This window comes from Mustela putorius, unplaced genomic scaffold (genome assembly GCF_011764305.1).
Source record: "Mustela putorius furo isolate JIRA1106 unplaced genomic scaffold, ASM1176430v1.1 tig00000095_pilon_pilon_pilon, whole genome shotgun sequence".
NCBI classification, from domain to species: domain Eukaryota; kingdom Metazoa; phylum Chordata; class Mammalia; order Carnivora; family Mustelidae; genus Mustela; species Mustela putorius.
Genome location: NW_025421280.1, coordinates 15,491,530 through 15,511,145, shown reverse-complemented (window position 1 = coordinate 15,511,145; position 19,616 = coordinate 15,491,530). Strand labels below are relative to the sequence as shown.

The 19,616-nt window shown below is 38.2% G+C and overlaps 1 protein-coding gene across 4 annotated transcripts in view; it reads right to left on the bottom strand.

Moving 5' to 3' along the window:
* Positions 1 to 19,616, bottom strand: part of DNAH12 (dynein axonemal heavy chain 12) — a 220,384-nt gene that overhangs the window by 12,083 nt on the left and 188,685 nt on the right. For 3 of the 4 annotated variants that reach the window (XM_013053167.2, XM_013053173.2, XM_013053172.2), the window contains 8 exons: positions 16,001 to 16,159; positions 15,732 to 15,876; positions 6,318 to 6,468; positions 5,852 to 6,105; positions 5,307 to 5,447; positions 3,084 to 3,221; positions 872 to 1,105; positions 400 to 588 (listed from right to left, as the gene is read on the bottom strand). In XM_013053167.2, coding sequence (XP_012908621.1) covers positions 400 to 588; positions 872 to 1,105; positions 3,084 to 3,221; positions 5,307 to 5,447; positions 5,852 to 6,105; positions 6,318 to 6,468; positions 15,732 to 15,876; positions 16,001 to 16,159 — 1,411 coding nt within the window. Of the gene's footprint in view, positions 1 to 399; positions 589 to 871; positions 1,106 to 3,083; positions 3,222 to 5,306; positions 5,448 to 5,851; positions 6,106 to 6,317; positions 6,469 to 15,731; positions 15,877 to 16,000; positions 16,160 to 19,616 lie in introns of those variants that run through there. The other variant, XM_013053186.2, reaches the window with a different exon arrangement.

Genomic DNA, 19,616 nt, shown 5'->3' with positions numbered 1-19,616 from the left:
CCCTCTCTAAGGTATAGATTAAAGTTGATTAAAAACCATTCACCCCTTGAACCAGCAAGTTCAGATAACTTCCTCCAGTTTTTATAAAGCAGATCCATTATCTGTGCTTGGAAATGATAATAAGTCACATGTTCATTAGCTCATCCGCAACTGTAGTTACTAGGAACTTACACTGTGCCAGGCATCACACAGAGCTCTTTATTCATGACCTCTTAAATGTTCACAAAAACCTTATACGGCTAGCACTATGATCACCACTTTACAGGTCTGGGAACTAAGACTCACAAAGGCTCAGTTTCTCACAAAAGGTCCTAATGCTGCTAAACGGAATCTTCAGATTGTCATTTCAGTACCATTTTAATTTATAGGATAAGCAACATATTTTAAACTAAACATCACCTTCTTGAGAATATCTTTGGTGATTTCCAGTAGAATCTGGTCAGCACTCCCTGAGGATCCTGTCTGTTTGGAGCCTCCCTGGGTGAGGAGCAAGGATTCAAAGAGGACTTTGGTTTGTTGCAGATCTTTGGAAATATCAACATTTTCATGTAATCCAAATATCTCAGGGTGTTGAGTGAATGGAAGATTCTGCCGGGAAACAAATGAAGCAAGCATCACATTTCCACCAGCTATATTAATTCATAAGGTGTAAACACATGCAGACCTAAAAGGGTTAAAAATCACCTACACATTAAGCACCCAGGAACCAAACTCTTCCAGTTTTCAGTAATGGCCAGAAACAAAAGATACTGAAAGTTGACTGAAACCATACTACTTGTCTAGCCCTCTACATTACAGGGGAACACTTCATTATTTGCTTTTAGAAAATTTAGGAACACTGAAAATTGCTATTTTCAGTGGCATCAGTTACCTTAATGAATTCAGTATACTCATCGTAGGTGCCTTTAGGAGGTGCAACATAGTTTCCACTGGGAGAAAACTTGTAATGAGGGTTTTCAATGATTTGTGGGTTATAAAAGTCAGCCAGCATGGTTAAGAGGAGACGTCTGTCCCAATCATCTGTCACCCTTCCACCATAATTACATTCCCCAGTCAGGTAGGAGATAGCTTCAAATGGAACAGTATTATATTCATTTATAAATAACTGAAACAAAGGAAAAATAAAATGAGAAAAAATTCACAAATTTTCACTTCATTTCCATTTTAAAATGACATTAAACACCTGTCAATCATCTATCTATATGCCCAGAAGTGGGACTGAAAGAACTATCATCACAACTTACCTCTGGAAGGCAATGATTATTAGTGTTTATTTTTATTTATTTATTTATTTATTTATTTATTTATTGAGAGAGAGAAAGAGTGAGAATAGGGAGGGATGCTAAGGACGAGAGATTCTCAACCAGGCTCCCTGCACAGCGCAAAGGCCAAAGCCCCACATGGGACTCAATCTCACAACCCTGCGATCACGCCCTGAGCCCAAGCCCAAGTTAAGAGTCAGATGCTTTACCAACTGACTGAGCCACCCAGGTGCCCCATTAGTGTTTATTTTATTTTTATTTTAAATTATTTTGCTTATCTGCATCTTCCAATTTTAGGGTGGGGAAATAAACATGCATTGTTTCTGTAATAAGAAAAACATTTAACAAAAAAAGATGACATGAAAATTACCAAGTCTTTTTCATATGAATTTGAATAAACCTTGTTTTAGGGAACTGGCTGTTAACTGGGGCAATTTTGTCCCCTAGGGGACCTTTGGCACTATCTGGGGACATTTTAGATCAGTGGTTGGGGGTGCTACTGCCATCTACTGGCAGAAGTTTAGGATGCTGCTAAACACTACACAGGCCAGCTGCCCACAGCCAGGAGCTATCTGACCCCAAATACCAATAGCGCCCAGGCTGAAAACCTGGTGCCTGACTTAGGGCACTGTCATTAAATGTCATTAAATGTGATTAAAACAAAGTAATCACAATTTTTAGTGCCAAAGCCTGGTTCACACAATATGACACCTCTTACAATAGTAATAAAAACTACTATTTGCATAGCTTTTACATTATCTTACTCATCTCCCAATAACCATATCAAACAGGAAGCAGAGTCTGGGAAATGTGAAATGATATGAAGGCCTGAATTTTATTTCTTCCAGTTCCAGATCCTTTACTTTTTCCCATAGACAGGAACTTTTGGTATATATATATTTGGATGGTATCATTCTTTGTTTGAGATTCCCATGTTTTCAGGAGGAAGAGAAGTATCAAGAGATATGAACAGGAGACACAGGAAAGTTGTCTTTTGTGGCAGGATAAGTTATTTGTGAGAGAGGTAAGTTTCTCCCTTTCTTATTTTTGGGGGAAGGGAAAGGTAGGTTTAACTGGGTTTCCCCCCTTTCCCAAAACCAAAGGAAGAGATCCCAAGAGAAATTCATGTTAAAATTGTGGCATATGCAAGACACAGAGACTAATAATTTATTCCTTGGTTGTGAACTTAACCCTAAGTGTGCTTATCTGCCTCTCTGGAAGCAAGAGGTAGCCAGCTGGTAGGACCAGGTGAAGATGATTTAAAGACTGACCCCCTTCTAGAGTACCCAGTTCTTGGCAATAAAAAAAGAGGATTTAGTCTATGCCTGTCAGCTCCAATGTTTGGGCTGGGAGGGCTGATGACACCAGAGGCTGCAGGCCGGGACCTGGCCAGAAGGTGGAGAATTCTCAGTTGACCAGTTATCTGCAGTAGGATGATTTCAGCAAAGTGTTCTCCAAGCTTAGGCTGTGTCAGTTTAATTAAATCAGTTAAATGCTGAGCAGGGACCCTGATGTGTGGCTCCATCCTAGGACCCTGGGATCATGACTTGAGCTGAAGACAGACACTTAACCAACTGAGCCACCCAGGCTCCCTGAGACAATAAGTTTCATTATGGTTTAAGCCAGTTTGAATCAGGTTTTCCATTACTTGCACAAGAAAAAATCCACAGAGGTAGTGCTTCATAAACCATGGTTATAATTACTCCATCTACCCACCCACTAGTGATGTTGGGAGGATTAAGTTTATTTTAAGCAAAGGGAGTTGTCTAGGGCCTGACACACAGTGATCCACCATCAATGCTAATTTCTTTCTAATTTTACCTGTAGTTGTCGAATACTGATGCGTAAGTCTGATTCATTAAATCCATATGGAATGTTCCAGCCAAGAGGACCAAATTTCTTTCTCTCTTGTACAAGGGCGTGAAAAAAACAAACTCCAAACAGCAACTTCTCCCATGTCTTGAATATAAAAATTAGGCAACAAGAAAAAGTTCTGATCAGATTTATATCAGTAAAATGAGGGGAATCAACAATTATAAGATTCTATGATCATATATTTCTGTAAACTTCTTTTTAAAAAAGATGTGCTAACTCAAACAATGCATGTTATAAAAAGTTTTAATCTTATGACTTAAAACCCCCAAAGCTAGACAAACTGCAATATTAAACTTTGTTAAAATGCAACAATTCTACCATTTGCCAAAGTACTGGCTATGTATACTTTGGTGTTGCTTCACAGATATTTATAACTTCAATACTTAAAATGTTATCCCACAGACTCAATGGCATATGCTTAAGACTAGAAGGGTGAGGGCATAATTAATTATTATGATAGGAATAAATCCCAATATATAGTTCCTGATTTTATGACTTTCCATTCGGAGATCATTTTTGAAACCTTTGTTTGTTTACTCTGGCCTGGCATCTTCATATGCGGGACAGGTATGTCAGAAGGGATGGGCCTTTCCCTGAGCCTATGTCAGTACTCTGGAGGATGGTCACCCACCTCTTTGAGGAACCCCCCAGTAAGTTTCAAGTATGCTACCTTGATGTTTTAAATTCGATCATTTCAAACAGAGCTCCAAATGCAGGAAAAATCCAACTATCTTCATGTGATGTAGTAGAAATTATTTATATAATATTAAAATGCAAGTACACCATGGCCTTACTGAATAACTCTATTCTTGAAATGTTGTACATAAATTAAAGCATATTTTAAAGAAATGGAGTGAAAGCTGTGGTGAAACATTTAAAAGGGGAAAAACTTTTGGCAGTGAGAGCAATAACCTAATTTGCCTATATTTTCCATGTATTTTCACCCAATGGGGTCCTTAAGGAGATCCAATCCCTCCACATTTTTGGTCATGCTTGTAGGCCAAAAATGCACCTGTTATATCAGAGAAATATTGAGATTTCTTGCAGAAGCTCAAACCCTCAATGGGAATCAGACACTGTATACTACCTTCTCCATTTTATTAAGCTCTCTTTCTAGCTAACCCACCAAATATCCTACTTTTCTCCTAGAATTTCAAATAAAATATTGCTTTTAGAATTAGGGGAACACGGAAGGTATCATTAAACAGAAACTAGCTGGCTTCCAAAGAATTCAATTCTTTATTTCTTTTTCTAGCTCAAATAGGCAAGTATGATCAATGGCATTGGGGTGAAGGCAAGGAATGAATTTCCTTTAGTGTTGATGTTTCCTTCCATGTGAAGAGACCTCAGTGTAACACTTCTAGATTTTCTCTATCCTTGTATTCACTGCAGGAGAAGGGAATAATCTATCTGGTTGATTAATTTTGGAAAAGTTAACCAGATATGCTTTGCTCAGCTTTTCCATCTTAGAAGCCAGCTTTCCTTAGGGAAGAAAGTTTTCCTCTGTTCCTGAGGGTGGATCAATCTGCTTAATTCTATTCCGTGATATGAACCCTATTTGTTCACAGACATCAACTATATCTCCCAACCTAGTCTATATCAGTAACTAAAGTTATAATCTGGTTCACTTTTGTTTACACTTTTGGTAAGAATGCCAGCAAGGAAAAATGAGTGCTATTTATTTATTAGGATTCCTAAGTCCCCAGTACCATGTACAAACGGTTTTACTTGAGTGCACTGAAAAGCAAGATTAATATGTCAAAATGGTATTGCTAGGATTTAAGTTCCATGAAGCCAGATTTGGGGGGAGGTGGCCTATTTTATTCTCACTGCTTTATATCTAGTACCCAGCAGAGTACCAAACACACATTTTGTTGAAAGAATGAATACATGATATGAAAACAGATTGCTACTCTTGGGTCTTTGTCAAACTTGTTATTGGATTTTGGTTTACAAACTAAGGCATTCAGTCAGTCAACAGATACCTATTCGACTGTCTTCTCTGCAAGAAGCAGAGCACACACTGCTGGGAAGAAAATGATGAACAATATAAGTATAATATCTGCCTTCTTAGAAAATGCCTGAATGTTAACATTCTTAAATATTTATATTCCCAGATATTTCTCACTGTAAGAGCACATTTCAAAAGCTCCAGAGGCTGAACATTACCAGTTCCTTTCCCGGGCATCCACTGAAAAACTGAGCATCAGAAATTGGATCAGAGAGATAAGATTGAAGGAGATTTAGCCGAAGACCCGTGGGAGGTTCATTAGTCATTTTCACTCCGTTCTGTAGGATGGTTACTGGGAACTAAGACAGAATAAACAGAGCATTACTCAAGAGATGAAGATTGAGTCCTAAAAATGCATATACTAGTGGGTTAAAAATAGGTACAAAGGACTCCAGAAATATTTTTAAGACCTGTTAAGGTGTAGCGTTTATAATTTTTTTTTTTTTTTTGACAGAGAGAGAGAGATCACAGTAGGCAGAGAGGCAGGTAGAGATAGAGGGGGAAGCAGGCTTCCCACTGAGCAGAGAGCCGGTCGTGGGGCTAGATCCCAGGACCCTGGGATCATGACCTGAGCTAAAGGCAGAGGCTTTAACCCACTGAGCCACCCAGGCACCCCAAGGTGTAGCATTTAAATGTTGATTAAGATACACAACGTAAGAGAAAACTGAATAAATATACTGAACTTCATACAAAGTAAACGTACTTTCGGAGATGGATAACTTGTGAGCCAAAGCCTAAAGGATGAGTTACAGACTTCAGGGGTAAAATCTTCACATATTTTTTCCAACATGGGCATCCAGGAGACTGCAAGGTGACAGTTCTGTAGGCACACCCAAGTTCCTTCTTCTGTTGCTGCTTTGATCATTTTTGCTGCAATTGGTCCTTGTCCTTGTCCCAGGGAAATAGCTTGAAATTTATTTCCAGACATAGCTTTATCATTTGCAAATTTCAGCAGGCCTAAGAGAGCACAAAATACCAGTTTCAGTGCTTGCTCTAAAATCATAAAGCATGCCTTACTTTTCAGTGTGCGGGTACTTCCCTGGAAGGTTCCAGTTACTTTTCCTTATACATCTCAGGTTTACTAAGTGATCTGCAGTCCTATAAGGGATGGCCATGGAGCAAGATGGTTTACTTATAGTTTCTTCAAAGTGTGCAGTAGGCAGACTTACTAGCCATAGGATCCGCTCCCGGAGACAGCACAAAAATTAAAGGGATGGTACAGTTTGAGTCCAAGTAACTCTTTGTCAGATCAAATGGTGGAGGCTCCACAAATTTCTTCCCCAGTTTGTCGGTTACGTAATTTGTAATAGCCGGAGTTATCTGTTAAAGAGAGAAACAATATGCCCTTTAGAGTGATTTTCATTTCACGTAACAATGGTGGTGATTACTGAAAACTGACAGAGAGTACAGTTTGAGTCTAATGGTCCGGAAAAGCATGCTGCATATCAGAGACAAAGTGCGAATTTCTCTAATACGTAAGAAGCGTCCATAAACCGATAGAACCAAACTAACAATCCAAAGGAAAAATGGGCAGAGATGATGAACAATTTATAGATAATGATTTATAGAATCCATTTATAAAAATGTAAAACACCCGAAAAGATGCTCAACCTCATTCAGTAGAGCAGAAATGCAAACTGTCTCCCTGTTTGTCTTCTCTTGGTGATACAACCCCAAGTTTTCTCAACTTTTCTTGTACTCAAATGTGGCTGCATGACTAAGTTTTGGCCAGAGGGATGCAAGTAGAAGTTATACATGGAGCTTTCAAAAGGTATTTTTAAAAATATTTTATTCATTTATTTGACAGACAGAAATCACAAGCAGGCAGAGAGATAGGCAGAGAGTGGGGTGGGGGGGGCAGGAAGCCCCTCTCTGCCAAGCAGAGAGCCCAATGTGGGGCTCGATCCCAGCAGCCCGGGATCACAACCCGAGCAGAAGGCAGCAGCTTTAACCCACTGAGCCACCCAGGTGCCCCTCAAAAGGTATTTTTATAAGGAAGCTATTTGCCTTCAGTACTCTCTTTTGCTCTTCAACAGATGTGGTATTCATGAGCCAGCTTCAATCTCACTGATGAGGACCACACTCTAGGGGACTTTCCTAGCATGAGAGAAAGAATGTGAATGTCTGGGTGATCTCAGAAACAGCTACCTGCCAGTTCTCAGGTATTTGCTCTGGGCTCTGAGGCCGAGAATTCACTTTTATTTTACTTAGATTACTTTATTTTGGGTCTCTTTGTTACAGCAGCTTAGCCTTACCCTAATAATCATAATTTTAAAAAACACAAATGATAACTATACTTAGATACCATTTTTCCCGTATCAGATGGTTAGGTAAAGGGACAAGGAGAGTGTCTGTGTATTGACGACCCCCCTAGAGGGTTTCCTTCACAGCACGCTGAAACATGTTAGCTCAAAAGCCCACTGGCACTAAACTCAAACTTTTGCACATTCGATTGTTGTAAACATAGCCCAAAGAAGCAGATGGTTAGCCACTGGCAGCCTGCCTACTTTGCACCCAACATCTGCTAGCTATCGATAAGTCCCAGGGCATAAAGACCCCAAACCAGTGCAGCCTTTCAGAGGTCCAATCCAGTGACTCCAAACCATAGTGCTGCTGAGAGACATCCCCAAGACACTGTCCCTTCTCTCTTCTCCCAAGGGAGCTCCCTTTAGAGTTATGGGATCCCCAACCCGCAATCCCAGCATCTGGAGATTCCTGCTGTGAGGGACTTCTCTCTTGCCAGCATGTAAACTCTTTAAGCATTATCCTGCGTACTCCTGTGCGCCCATTACCACCTTGTGTCCATGCCTTGCTCTGCCCCCATAAGTCCCCAAATTCCTCAACCCGCCTGTACAGATTAACAAAGATCCGAAAGTTTAGATCTGTGTGGAAAAAAACTATGGGTTAAACAGATATTCTCATACACTGCTGAGGAAAAGTAATCTGGTATAAATTTCATGAAGGCCAATTTGGCAATATCTGTAAAATTACAAATGGGCAAATCCACTGATTCAGCAATTTTATTCCCAGGACTTTATTCTGAGAGAATAAAGTTGCATATGTGAGAAATGACTTTTGAATAAGATTATTTATTGCAACATTTTTATAGGGGATAATATATACATATTGTAAAGGTCCATCAATAGGAAACGGTTAAAGAAATTGTGGCGTACTCAATTGCAAAAAAAAAAAAAAAAGAGAGAGAAAGCTCTTTATAAACAGGGGAATAAGCAACATGCAAAACAGTGGATGCAACCATTTGTGTTAAAAATAAATGGAAAAAAGAATTTATGCGTATGCATATTTCTAAGTGCATAAAAGGGTAACAAGAAGCAGATAACATGAGTTGCCTGAGGGAAAGGATACTGAGAGCCTGGGAGATGCAGATCGGAGGTCCACTTTTCTCTGTATTCACGTATTCAAAACAGTTCTGAACCACAGGAATGTGTTACTTATTTATAAATTACATTAAAATGAATTTTTTAAAAAATATTTTATTTATTTATTTGACAGACAGAGATCACAAGTAGGCAGAGAGGCAGGCAGAGAGAGAGGAGGAAACAGGCTTCCCGCTGAGCAGAGAGCCCGATGCGGGGCTCGATCCCAGGACCCTGAGACCATGACCTGAGCTGAAGGCAGAGGCTTTAACCCACTGAGCCACCCAGGCACCCCTAAAATGAATTTGAAGCAAAATAATGATCCCCATCAACATTAGCAGCAGAAAGTAAGTACGAAGAGGTATTCGATATCACATTCTAAATGCTAAACACCTTTCTAAAGTGAAGCTGTAGGAATTCAGTGAAGGGAGGAGAGATCAAGACAGGCTTCTGTGGTCCTGGCAGAGATGGGTCTGCATTGTATGGAATAGGTGGGAAGGAAGGATGGAGTCTTCTGTAGGAGAAATTTTGTGTGGTTGTGAGCAATTCTGTAGTTTTAAACAGTGGAAATTTACAGAAGTTTCAAGATAAGAATGGAATTTTGAAAAGAGGTATGATTAGCCAAGGTAACAAGACTGCCAAGCTGCTTCTGTCTTTACGCTATAGGTAGTGAAAGGACACTGAAGAGTTTTCAAAAAAGGAGCTCACAAAGATATAACAGACTTACTTTCTTTAGTAACTTCACATGAGCAATGATGAAATCTTTTTTTTTTTTTTAAACCATTAACACCATGTAGAGTTTCTATCTAGCACAGATCTTTGATGGAAATTTTAAGGAAGAGGAGACAGAGGACACAGAGACCTTACCTCTATTGCTCTATGCACAGACCAGGGCAATGTTCCCTGAGATGATGTAACTGAAATCAAGTAAGAGAATTTTCTGTAGAAAAAGTACCTTGTTTCAGTAACTTAATATAAGAAAAATTTATAAGACTCTTGTATAAGATTTTGACCCTTCATGGAAGATATTCTAGAGAAGAAATTATGGTGACTTGAACACACCTGGTGATAAGCTTTGTGATGGTTAATTTTAGGTGTCAGCTTTGCTAGAACAGAATACCCAGATATTTGGTCAAATCCTAGTCTGGATGTTGCTAAAAAGATATCTTAAAGATGAGATCAACGTTTAAATCAGTAGACTTTGAGTTAAGTGCATTACTCTCCATAATGGAAGTGGGTTTCATTCAATCAGTTGAAGGCCTTAAGAGAAAAAAAAGACCTCCACTGAACAAGAGGAAATTCTGCCAGTCCCCTGCCTTTGGACTTGAGCTGCAATATGACCTCTTCCCTGGGTCTCCAGGCTGCAGATTTTAGACTTGCCAACCTCCACAATCACATGAGCCAGTTCCTGTAAATCTCTATCTTACCAATCCTATTGGTTTAGTTTCTCTGAAGAATCCTTACAAGCAGAGGCTTAGGTTGAACTTAGTTTAATTCAATTCAATTCAATTCAGCTCAATTCACAACATTTACTGAGATGTCGTACTATCTTCCAGGCACTGCTTTAAGTCCTGGAGATACTGAGCAAAAGAAGACAGGGGTTCTGATCTCCAGAAGCTCGGAGCACAGTGGGAGATGCTAACAAACAAGCAGACAATTATTGCACATTACAGTATGGTAAGGGCTGTAATGTTTAAGCAGACTTCCAAGCATGGCAGACTAGGCAATAACTCCATACTTGGCATTGAAACGTTTCCATTGCCATCAGGGAACCACTCTATGAAGTGCAAATTAGGCGAGTATTTCCCAGATGCAGAGTTAATCATTGCTAAGTTTACAATGAACAAAGGAGGCTATGGTGATAAAATAATGAATACAGCATTGTTTTGGCTTTAAAGGGATTTACTGTTTAGTGAAAGAAACATATATATATACACACAACTGTCAGGTAGAAAAAAATGAGGTAAGTTTTAACAATGCACAAAGGTCTCTAAGACTTAAAATAGGAAGAAATACTCAGGAGTCTAATAATTATGTAAGCCTCTGTTTGCATCTACTCAGAGGGTAAATGAAGCATTAGATGATGCTCCTTGGGAAGCTTTACTAAAAAGAAAATGTTAAAAAAAAAAAAAAGGAAAGAAAGAAGGGAATACTGCAATTACTTTCACCACTTTCATTGTATACATGGAGCTCAGAAAGAGGAAGTGACTCTCTCAAGGTTTAAACTACATGTATGAAAATAGTTTTTGGTTTTCTGCTTGAAATTTTTTCTTTTGGGTAACTGGGTGATGGGCATTAAGGAGGGCTTGTGATTTCATGAGCACTGGATGTTATACACAATGAATGAATCATTGAACATGACATCAAAAACTAATGATACACTCTATGTTGGCTAATTGAGATTAAATTTAAAAAATATGGGGGTGCCTGGGTGGCTCAGAGGGTTAAGCCGATGCCTTCGGCTCAGGTCATGATCTCAGGGTTCTGGGATCGAGTCCCACATCGGGCTCTCTGCTCAGCGGGGAGACTGCTTCCCTTCCTCTCTCTCTGCCTGCCTCTCTGCCTACTTGTGATCTCTGTCTGTCAAATAAATAAATAAAATCTTAAAAAAATATATATATGTATTTATAAATTGGAATGCATCTCCTAATGAGATGAAATAGGATCTAACTTGTCATATGCATTTAATGAAAGAGAAAGGTGTATTTGGCTGAAAATTAACCAGCTCAGTAACTAGAATAATATTATTCTTGTTAATAGGAAGTAAAAAGATTAAATATTTTATATGGTAAAATAAAATAAGCATTAGCTATCAAAAAATAAATTTCTGGGCGTCTGGGTGGCTCAGTGGGTTAAGCCTCTGCCTTCTGCTCAGGTCATGATCTCAGGGTTCTGAGATAGGGGCCTGCATTGGGCTCTTTGCTTAGCAGGGAGCCTACTTCTCCCTCTCTCTCTGCTTGCCTTTCTGCATACTTATGATCTCTCTCTCTCTGTCAAATAAATAAATAAAATCTTAAGAAAAAAATTTCTTCTTTTGTAACACCATAATCACCTTCCCTGAAGGTGTGAAAATCAGTATCAGCCTGTTTATTTCACCTAGAGAAAGATTTTTCTATCTGCTGTCCATCTGTATGTCTTCTTCAGAAAAATGCCTATTTGTGTCTTCTGTCCATTTTAATTAATTTATTTATTTTAAAAGATTTTATTTATTTATTTGACAGACAGAGGTCACAAGTAGGCAGAGAGGCAGGCAGAGAGAGAGGGGGCGGGGGGAGGAAGCAGGCTCCCTGCGGAGCAGAGAGCCCAATGCGGGGCTCAATCCTAGGACCCTGGGATCATGACCTGAGCTGAAGGCAGAGGCTTTAACCCTGAGCCACTCAGGCGCCCCATCTTCTGTCCATTTTTAAACTGGATTATTATTGTTTTTTGGGTGTTCAGTTTTATAAGTTCACTCTGGAAAACAGCATGGGGTTTCCTCAAGAAGTTAGAAATAGAGCTACCCTATGATCCAGCAATTGCACTACTAGGTATTTACCCTAAGGATCCAGACCTAGTGATTCGAAGGGATACATGCACCCCAATGTTTATAGCAGCATTATCAACAACAGCCAAATTATGGAAAGAGCCCAAGTGTCCATCATCTACTGAATGGATAGAGAAGATGTAGTATTTATCTACAATGGAATATTACTCGGCCATAAAAAGAATGAAATCTTGCCATCTGTAATGACATGGATGATGCCAGAGAGTACCATGCTAAGGGAAATAAGTCAGAGAAAGACAAATACGATATGATTTTGGTCATATGTGGAATTTGAGAAACAAGACAGATGAGCATAGGGGTAAAAAAGGAGAGGCAGATCAGGAAACAGACTCTTAACTATAGAAAACAAACTATAGAAAAGGGTTACTGGAGGGAAGGTGAGGGGTGGAATGGGTTAAATAAGTGAGGGGGATTAAGGAGGGAATTGTGATGAGCACTGGGTATAGTATGTAGGTGTGATTCACTAAATTCTACACATGAATCTAATATTATACTGTATGTTAACTTACTGGAATTTAAATAAAAACTTGGAAGAAGAAAAAAAAAGATTTTTGTTGCATGTGTATACTAACAAAACTGTGACCTGTGTTAAGATTTTCTACCATCTTTTACTGCTAACCAATATGACCTCTTCTGCTAAAAGGGCCCAGATTTACACTCTCACATAAACAACTAAAAATGGACAAAATTTAAAAAACAACCATTTTCAAACACTGGGCAATTCAGACAACAGGTGCTACCAGACTTTGATCTCTATGAAAAGAGGAAACACACAAGATGAGATCTATTGTCCCTTTAGCTTTCTTCTGGGAGGTACATTCCAGCCTGTGGAATAGGAAAAGTGGTTGAAAGCAGAGCAACACAGTGTTGCTAACTTGGGAAGACAGAAATCAGAGTTCAAGGTGGGAGGCCAATAGAAGTTGCAGAGTTCAAAGTAGAAGGGAACTACCTGAGAAGATCTACAGAGCTACCAGAGTTCATGCAAACCTGGGAATTATTCAAGTTTGCAATAGCCACAGTGGAAAGCCTTTGGTGATCACTTGGGGCATTCAGTAAAGCACCCACAAGGGTCATGCTTTATTAGTGGAGCTAAACAATCCATTGAGTAAAGGCTGTCCTGCATTTGTGCTAACAAATATTAAAATAATCTTTGAAAGGAACAATCTGAAGCTAAGTAATGTAACTATGTAGCCAAAAGGATTGGTAACATTTTTCTACAGAGGGCTAGATAGTAAAAACTCTAGGTATTGTGGACCACATACAATTTCTGCTGCATATTCTTTTTCTTCTTTTTTAAAAACAACTCTTTAAAATACAAGCACCATTATCAACTCATGGGCTGGAGGAAATAAGTCACGGGCTGGCTCTGGCCCATAAGTGTTGTTTGCTGACAAGTGAACTAGCAGAATAAAACTCAACAATCTTTAAAAGAACAAAATCAAATTATCAACAATGTCTGGCATCTAATCGAACATTACTGGGCAGGCCAAGAAACAAGAATATACAATCTATAACCAAGAGTAAAATCAGTAAATAGAAACAGATCTAGAAATTATGGAATTAGCAGTCAGTTTAAAAACGGTTGTTGTAACTGTGTTCAAATATTTAAAGAAAACATGAACAGAATGAAAAAAATATATAATATCTAAGAAAGAACCAACTGAGCTTTTTTTTTTTTAAAAAAAATGATTTTACTTATTTATTTGACAGAGAGAGAGAGCACAAGCAGCAGGAACAGCAGGCAGAAGGAAAGGGAGAAGCAGACTCCCTGCTGAGCAAGGAGCCCAATGTGGGACTCAATCCCAGGACCTTAGGATCATGACCTGAGCTGAAGGCAGATGCTTAACCAACTGAGCCACCCAGGCATTCCTCAAATGAACTTTCTGTTAGTGAAATATATGATAAGTGAAACAAAAAAATTTTTTTAAAGATTTATTTATTTGAGAGAGAAGGACAGAGAGCACACCTTAGTGCTTGTAAGCAAGGGGAAAGGCAGAGGGAGAGGTAGAGAAAGAATCTCAAGAAGACTGCCGACTGAATGAGGAGTCCAAAGCAGGGCTTGGTCCCACAACCCTGAGACCACAGCCTGAGCCAAAACCCAGTTGGATGCTTAACTGCTGGAGCCACCCAGGAGCCCCTGAAGCAAAAAAATTACCTGGATAGGAACAATAGCAGATTAGACACTATAAAAGAAGAATAAGAAAACTTAAAGATAACAATAGAAACTATACAAGCTGAAGCACAGTGATAGAAAAAGTTTTAAAAATAATTAACAGAGCAATCATCTATGATATAATACCATGCAGTCTAATGTATATTTATTTGGAATCATAGGGTTAAGTGGAAAAAAGTATTTGAAGAAGGGGCACCTGTATGGATCTGTTACTTAAGCCTCAGTCTTGGTTCTGGCTCAGGTCATGACCTCAAGGTCATCAGATCGAGCCCTGTGCCGAAAGCTCCATGCTCAGTATGGAGTCTGCTTGAGATTGTCTCCCTCTCCGGCTGCCCCTCCCCAACGCAAATAAATACATAAAATCTTTTTTAAAAAGTATTTGAAGAAATCATGACCAAAATTTTTCTCAAGTTGAGGAAAACTATATGCCTACAAATCCAAGGAGCTCAATGAACCTGTTTAAGTATCTAGAATGAGGATCAAAGAATGAAATAACAATAACTTTTAATCTAAAACGACTTATTTTTTAAAAAAATTTGAGTATAGGGGCACCTGGGTAGCTCAGTGGGTTAAATTTCTGCCTTCGGCTCAGGTGAAGATCTCAGAGTCCTGGGATTCCCGCTCTCTGCTCAGCGGGAAGCCTGTTTTCCCCTCTCTACCTTTCTCTCTGCCTACTTGTGATCTCTCTATTAAATAAGTAAATAAAAATCTTTAAAAAAATTTTTGAGGCTCGTTTGTTGGGTCCATGGCCAAAGGAGTGAGACTGATACAAAGCGAAGGTCAAGCAAAGCTTTATTTCGTGTCAAGCATCAAGAATCAAACTGACTGGCCAGATCTGTCTCTTGCAAAGAGGCGACCTCTCTCTTCTTTACAGACTAGCTTTTAAGGGCAAAGGCCATATGGTTGGGCCTGGCCATGCACAGGTGACCAATGAGATTGTAACACAGAGAAAGCTGCACAGTCCTGCTAGGTCACACATAAGTGACCAATTGAATTACAGTTTACCCTATAGTAGATATTTGAACTAGCCTATCGCCTTGGTCAGAATTGGCTCCCAAAGGGCACCCAAAGGGTGGGGCCCATACTCCTTGGTAGCTAGGGAGACAGTATGCGCCCCCACTGATTAGATACCTCCACCTGGCCTGACCCAACCTTGTATTTGGGCTTTGTTACCTGGGACTGGTTTCCGGGACTTGTTTTTAAGTAAGTTCCCTGAAGGGGGAGGGGCAAGGGCAGGATGGGGCTGCTCTGGCTAAATAGGTCCTTACACATTGACATATATTGTTACTTTAGTGTCAGGTGTACAACTTAGATTTAATACGTTTATGCATTATGCTATGTTCACCACAAGCGTAGCTACCATCTGTCCCATTACATCGCTTTCACAATATCATTGACTGTATTCCTTATGTTGTGCCTTTAATTTCCGGGATTTATTCTTACGTGGCAAATTAACTGGATTCCAAATAGAACACATTTGTCTTTTTACCTTATCAGGCCTTAAGCACCGAAGAATTATTATTTTCTGTAGTTCATTTAGTTTTTCATTCATTGGTACTGGAAATTTAGCATTGTGTGGCTCTTTACTGTCATAAATTTTCTGCCATTCAGTTATATGTTCACAAAAATGTTCCCTAATGGAAAAAAAATGTCTAATAATTATTTCATTGGAAAATAATTTAAAAAGAGATTGTTAAACAATAAGTTTACAAATTTAGCTACCCTTATTCATTGTGGTCATCAAGTTTAAACAATTACCTGAGTTCTTTGAAGGCAGGAAATTCACTCGCACGACAAATTTCCTCCCAGCTTTTATCCTGTAACCAAGTTGGATCAGGATTTTTCTCAGCACTCTTAAGACTCACTCCTCCAGTTAAAAGAAACATCAGTTCCTGGTATTCAATCTCTTTCTTTGCCCTGTAAAACCAAAATAAAGATTGCTGTAAATTGCTGATTTTTAAAATTGAATGAAATCAATTTCTGCTTCTATAGCCTTGATAAAATAATCAGAACTGAATTACTCTACTGCTATAAACAATTGGAAAACTAGATGAAGTGAATGAAACAACTGTTTTTAGAAATTATACAATAGCCAGGGCAACAGTGTGGTCCCTGAAAAAGGAGACAATTAAAGTGATCTCTCGGATTGCCTTAGACATCCATCGGGAGGCACTTTCCAGACTACAAAACAAAATCAAAACTTGATAGTATTGTTCAGTTGAATAAACAGAGAGCAGAGTTAAGGAAAGCTGAGGTGGCAGAATTTGTGGGTAGAGTACCAGAGAGGATGGAGATGCTTGGAAAAGAGGTCCAGTAATATGGATAGGTACCATCTTGATTTTATTGCTAAATGCTAAGTCATATATGAATAGGGTAAACTATGGGAGAGGAGGCAAAGACTATCTGGGGAGCTGTACACTGAGCAGCTACCAGAGCTTACTCAAAACTTGGAGACAGGAGTTCTTGCCAAGTAGAGTTCAATCTTCTTTGAACACTGGAGGAATTCAGAAGCAACATCAGAGGGATCATGCCTTAGTAGCATAGCTAACCTAGCCTTAGAATAAAGCCTATTCTAAAAATACCAAAAGAAAGCTTAAAACAAGCCTTGAAAACATCAAACTAATCCAGTAATTTAAGTATGTGCAGAGGTAAAGTCTAATGCTCTTTAAAAGAATAAACAAACAAACCCAGCATTTATCCATGTAAAATTTACAGTATCTATAACCCAGAGGAAAAAAATCAGTCAATAGATAGATATAGAGGTAACACAACAGAAAGAGGAATGTTAGAAGAGCTATTACAAATATGCTGAAGGAGTTAAAGCAAAATGAACATAAGGAATAGAGAAACAGCAGAGAAAATAACCAAATGCAACTTCTAGAGATAAAAAGTATGAAATCTAAAAGAAAAATTTACTGATTTCTGTCCAGATGTGGAGAAAATGAAAGGATTCATTTCCAGTAGATACACAGTATAAGAAAGGTTAAAGGAAGTCTCAGGTAGATGGAATTTGAATAAACACAAAAGAACAAAGACTACCAAAAACGGTAACTTTATAGGTAAACATAAAAGGCTTTTCTCCTATTATTTAAGACTCTTTCAAAGATTACTATTTAGAGGCACGTGGGTGGATCAGACAGTTAAGTGTCTGCCTTCAGCTCAGGTCATGATCCCAGGGCTCCCTGCTCCCTGGGGAGCCTGCTTCTCCCTGTCCCTCTGCTTGCCACTCCCCCTGCTTGTATTCTCCCTGTCAAACAAATAAATAAATTCTTTAAAAAAAAATAAGAGAGGGACGCCTGGGTGGCTCAGTTGGTTAAGCAGCTGCCTTCGGCTCAGGTCATGATCCCAGCCTCCTGGGATCCAGTCCCACATCGGGCTCCTTGCTCCGCAGGGAGCCTGCTTCTCCCTCTGACTCTGCCTTCCACTCTGTCTGCCTGTGCTCGCTCTCACTCTCTCTCTTACAAATAAATAAATAAAATCTTTAAAAAAAAATAAGAGATTACTGACTACTTAGAGCACAGTAATAATGTGCTATGAATAACATGTACAGTGAAATGTACAGAACATCATGTACAAGTGAAATATATGACAATAATAAAACAAAGGCTGAGAGGAGAGAGGTGGAAGTATATTGTTGTAAGTTCTTATGCCATATATATATAATATATATTTTACATATAATATATAACATATATTATATATTATGCTCCATAATTTTACCTGAAGATAGGCTGTGATAGGTTAAAATGTATACTTTAATCCCAAAGAAAGCACAAAAAGAATAAAACAAAAACTTATAGCTAGTGATTCAACAAAGGAGATAAAGTGGAATCATAATACATACTCAATTCAAAGAGAAAGAAAAACAGATGTGCAAAACAGAAAGCAAGGTATAAGAACATAGATTTAAATATAACTCTATTAGGTCAATGAATGTAAATGGTCTAAATAATTTCACTAAAGACAGCAATTATCAGATTGGATAAAACAATCTGACCCAACTGTATGCTGTCTACAGAAATACAGCTTATATACAAAGACACAAATAGGTTAAAAGTATGGAAAAATATATACCATGCTAACACTACTCAAAAGAAAGCTGGAGTCATGTAATAATTATCATACAAAATAGATTTCAGAGCAAAGGACAGACCAGGGATTCAAAAAGAAAAATCAAGTCAATTCATTAAGAGGTCATAATAGTCCTAAACAGTTAACACATCAAATAGCATCAAAACACAAACAAATATTGATAGAACTATCAGAAGCAACTTCTATAGCTAAGAGATTTCAAACCTCTCTCAAAAGTTAATTGAACAAGTACACAGAAAATCAGTAAGGATATAGTATATAGAATATCTTGACCTACTTGGCATTTACAGAGCAGTCTATTAAAAAATAGCAAAATACAGATTCTTCCAATGTTATATAGAACATTTGCAGAGATAGGCCATATTCTAGGCCTAAAAATGTCTCATTTATAAAATTTCTAGAAAAGGAATAATTATGGAGACAGAAAGCAGATCAGTGGTTGCCTGGGGCTAGGAGTAGGAGTAAGAATTGACTAAGTAGGTACAAGCAAGGAAACTCTGCGATGATGGAAGTGTTCTAAAATTGGATTTTGGTGATGGTTACACAACTGTAGAAATTTACTAAAAATCATCTAACTGTATTCTTATAATCAGCCAATTGCATAATAATTACCTAATAAAGCTGGGGAAAAGGGGGAAGTTTTCCAGATAAACAAAAACTAAAGAAGTTTATTGTCACTAAACTTGTCTTATAAAAATATTAAAGAGACTTTTTTGAGCTGAAAAGAAATGGCACTAATTAATAACAAAAAAACATACAAAAGTAAAAATCGCACTGGAGAAGGTAAATAGTAAAGACAGTAGATTCAATCACTTCTAAAGCAAGCATGAAAGTTAAAAGACAAAAGTAATATAATTAACTAAAATTACAATAGTTAAGGGATGCATAAAATCTACATGTGTAAAATGTGACATCAAAAATATAAAGTTGGAGGGGTAGTAAAAATATGGTTTGGAATGTGTTCAAATTTAAGCTGCTCTCATCTTAAACTTATAAACACAAGATGTTATAAGTGAACCTCATAGTAACTACAAAGGAAAAAAAATCCTGGTAAATACCACAAAGAAAATGAGAAAAGAACCTAAGCATAAAACTAAAGCAAGCCATCATATCACAAAGGAAGAAATGAAAGAGAAAAAAGGAACAGAGAAGAACTAAGAAAACAGGCAGAAAACAATTTTAAAATGGCAGTAAGTACATGCTTATCATTAGTTACTTTAAATGTAAATAAACTCTCCAAATAAAATGGCTGAGTGGATTAAAAAAAAAGACCCATCTCTAT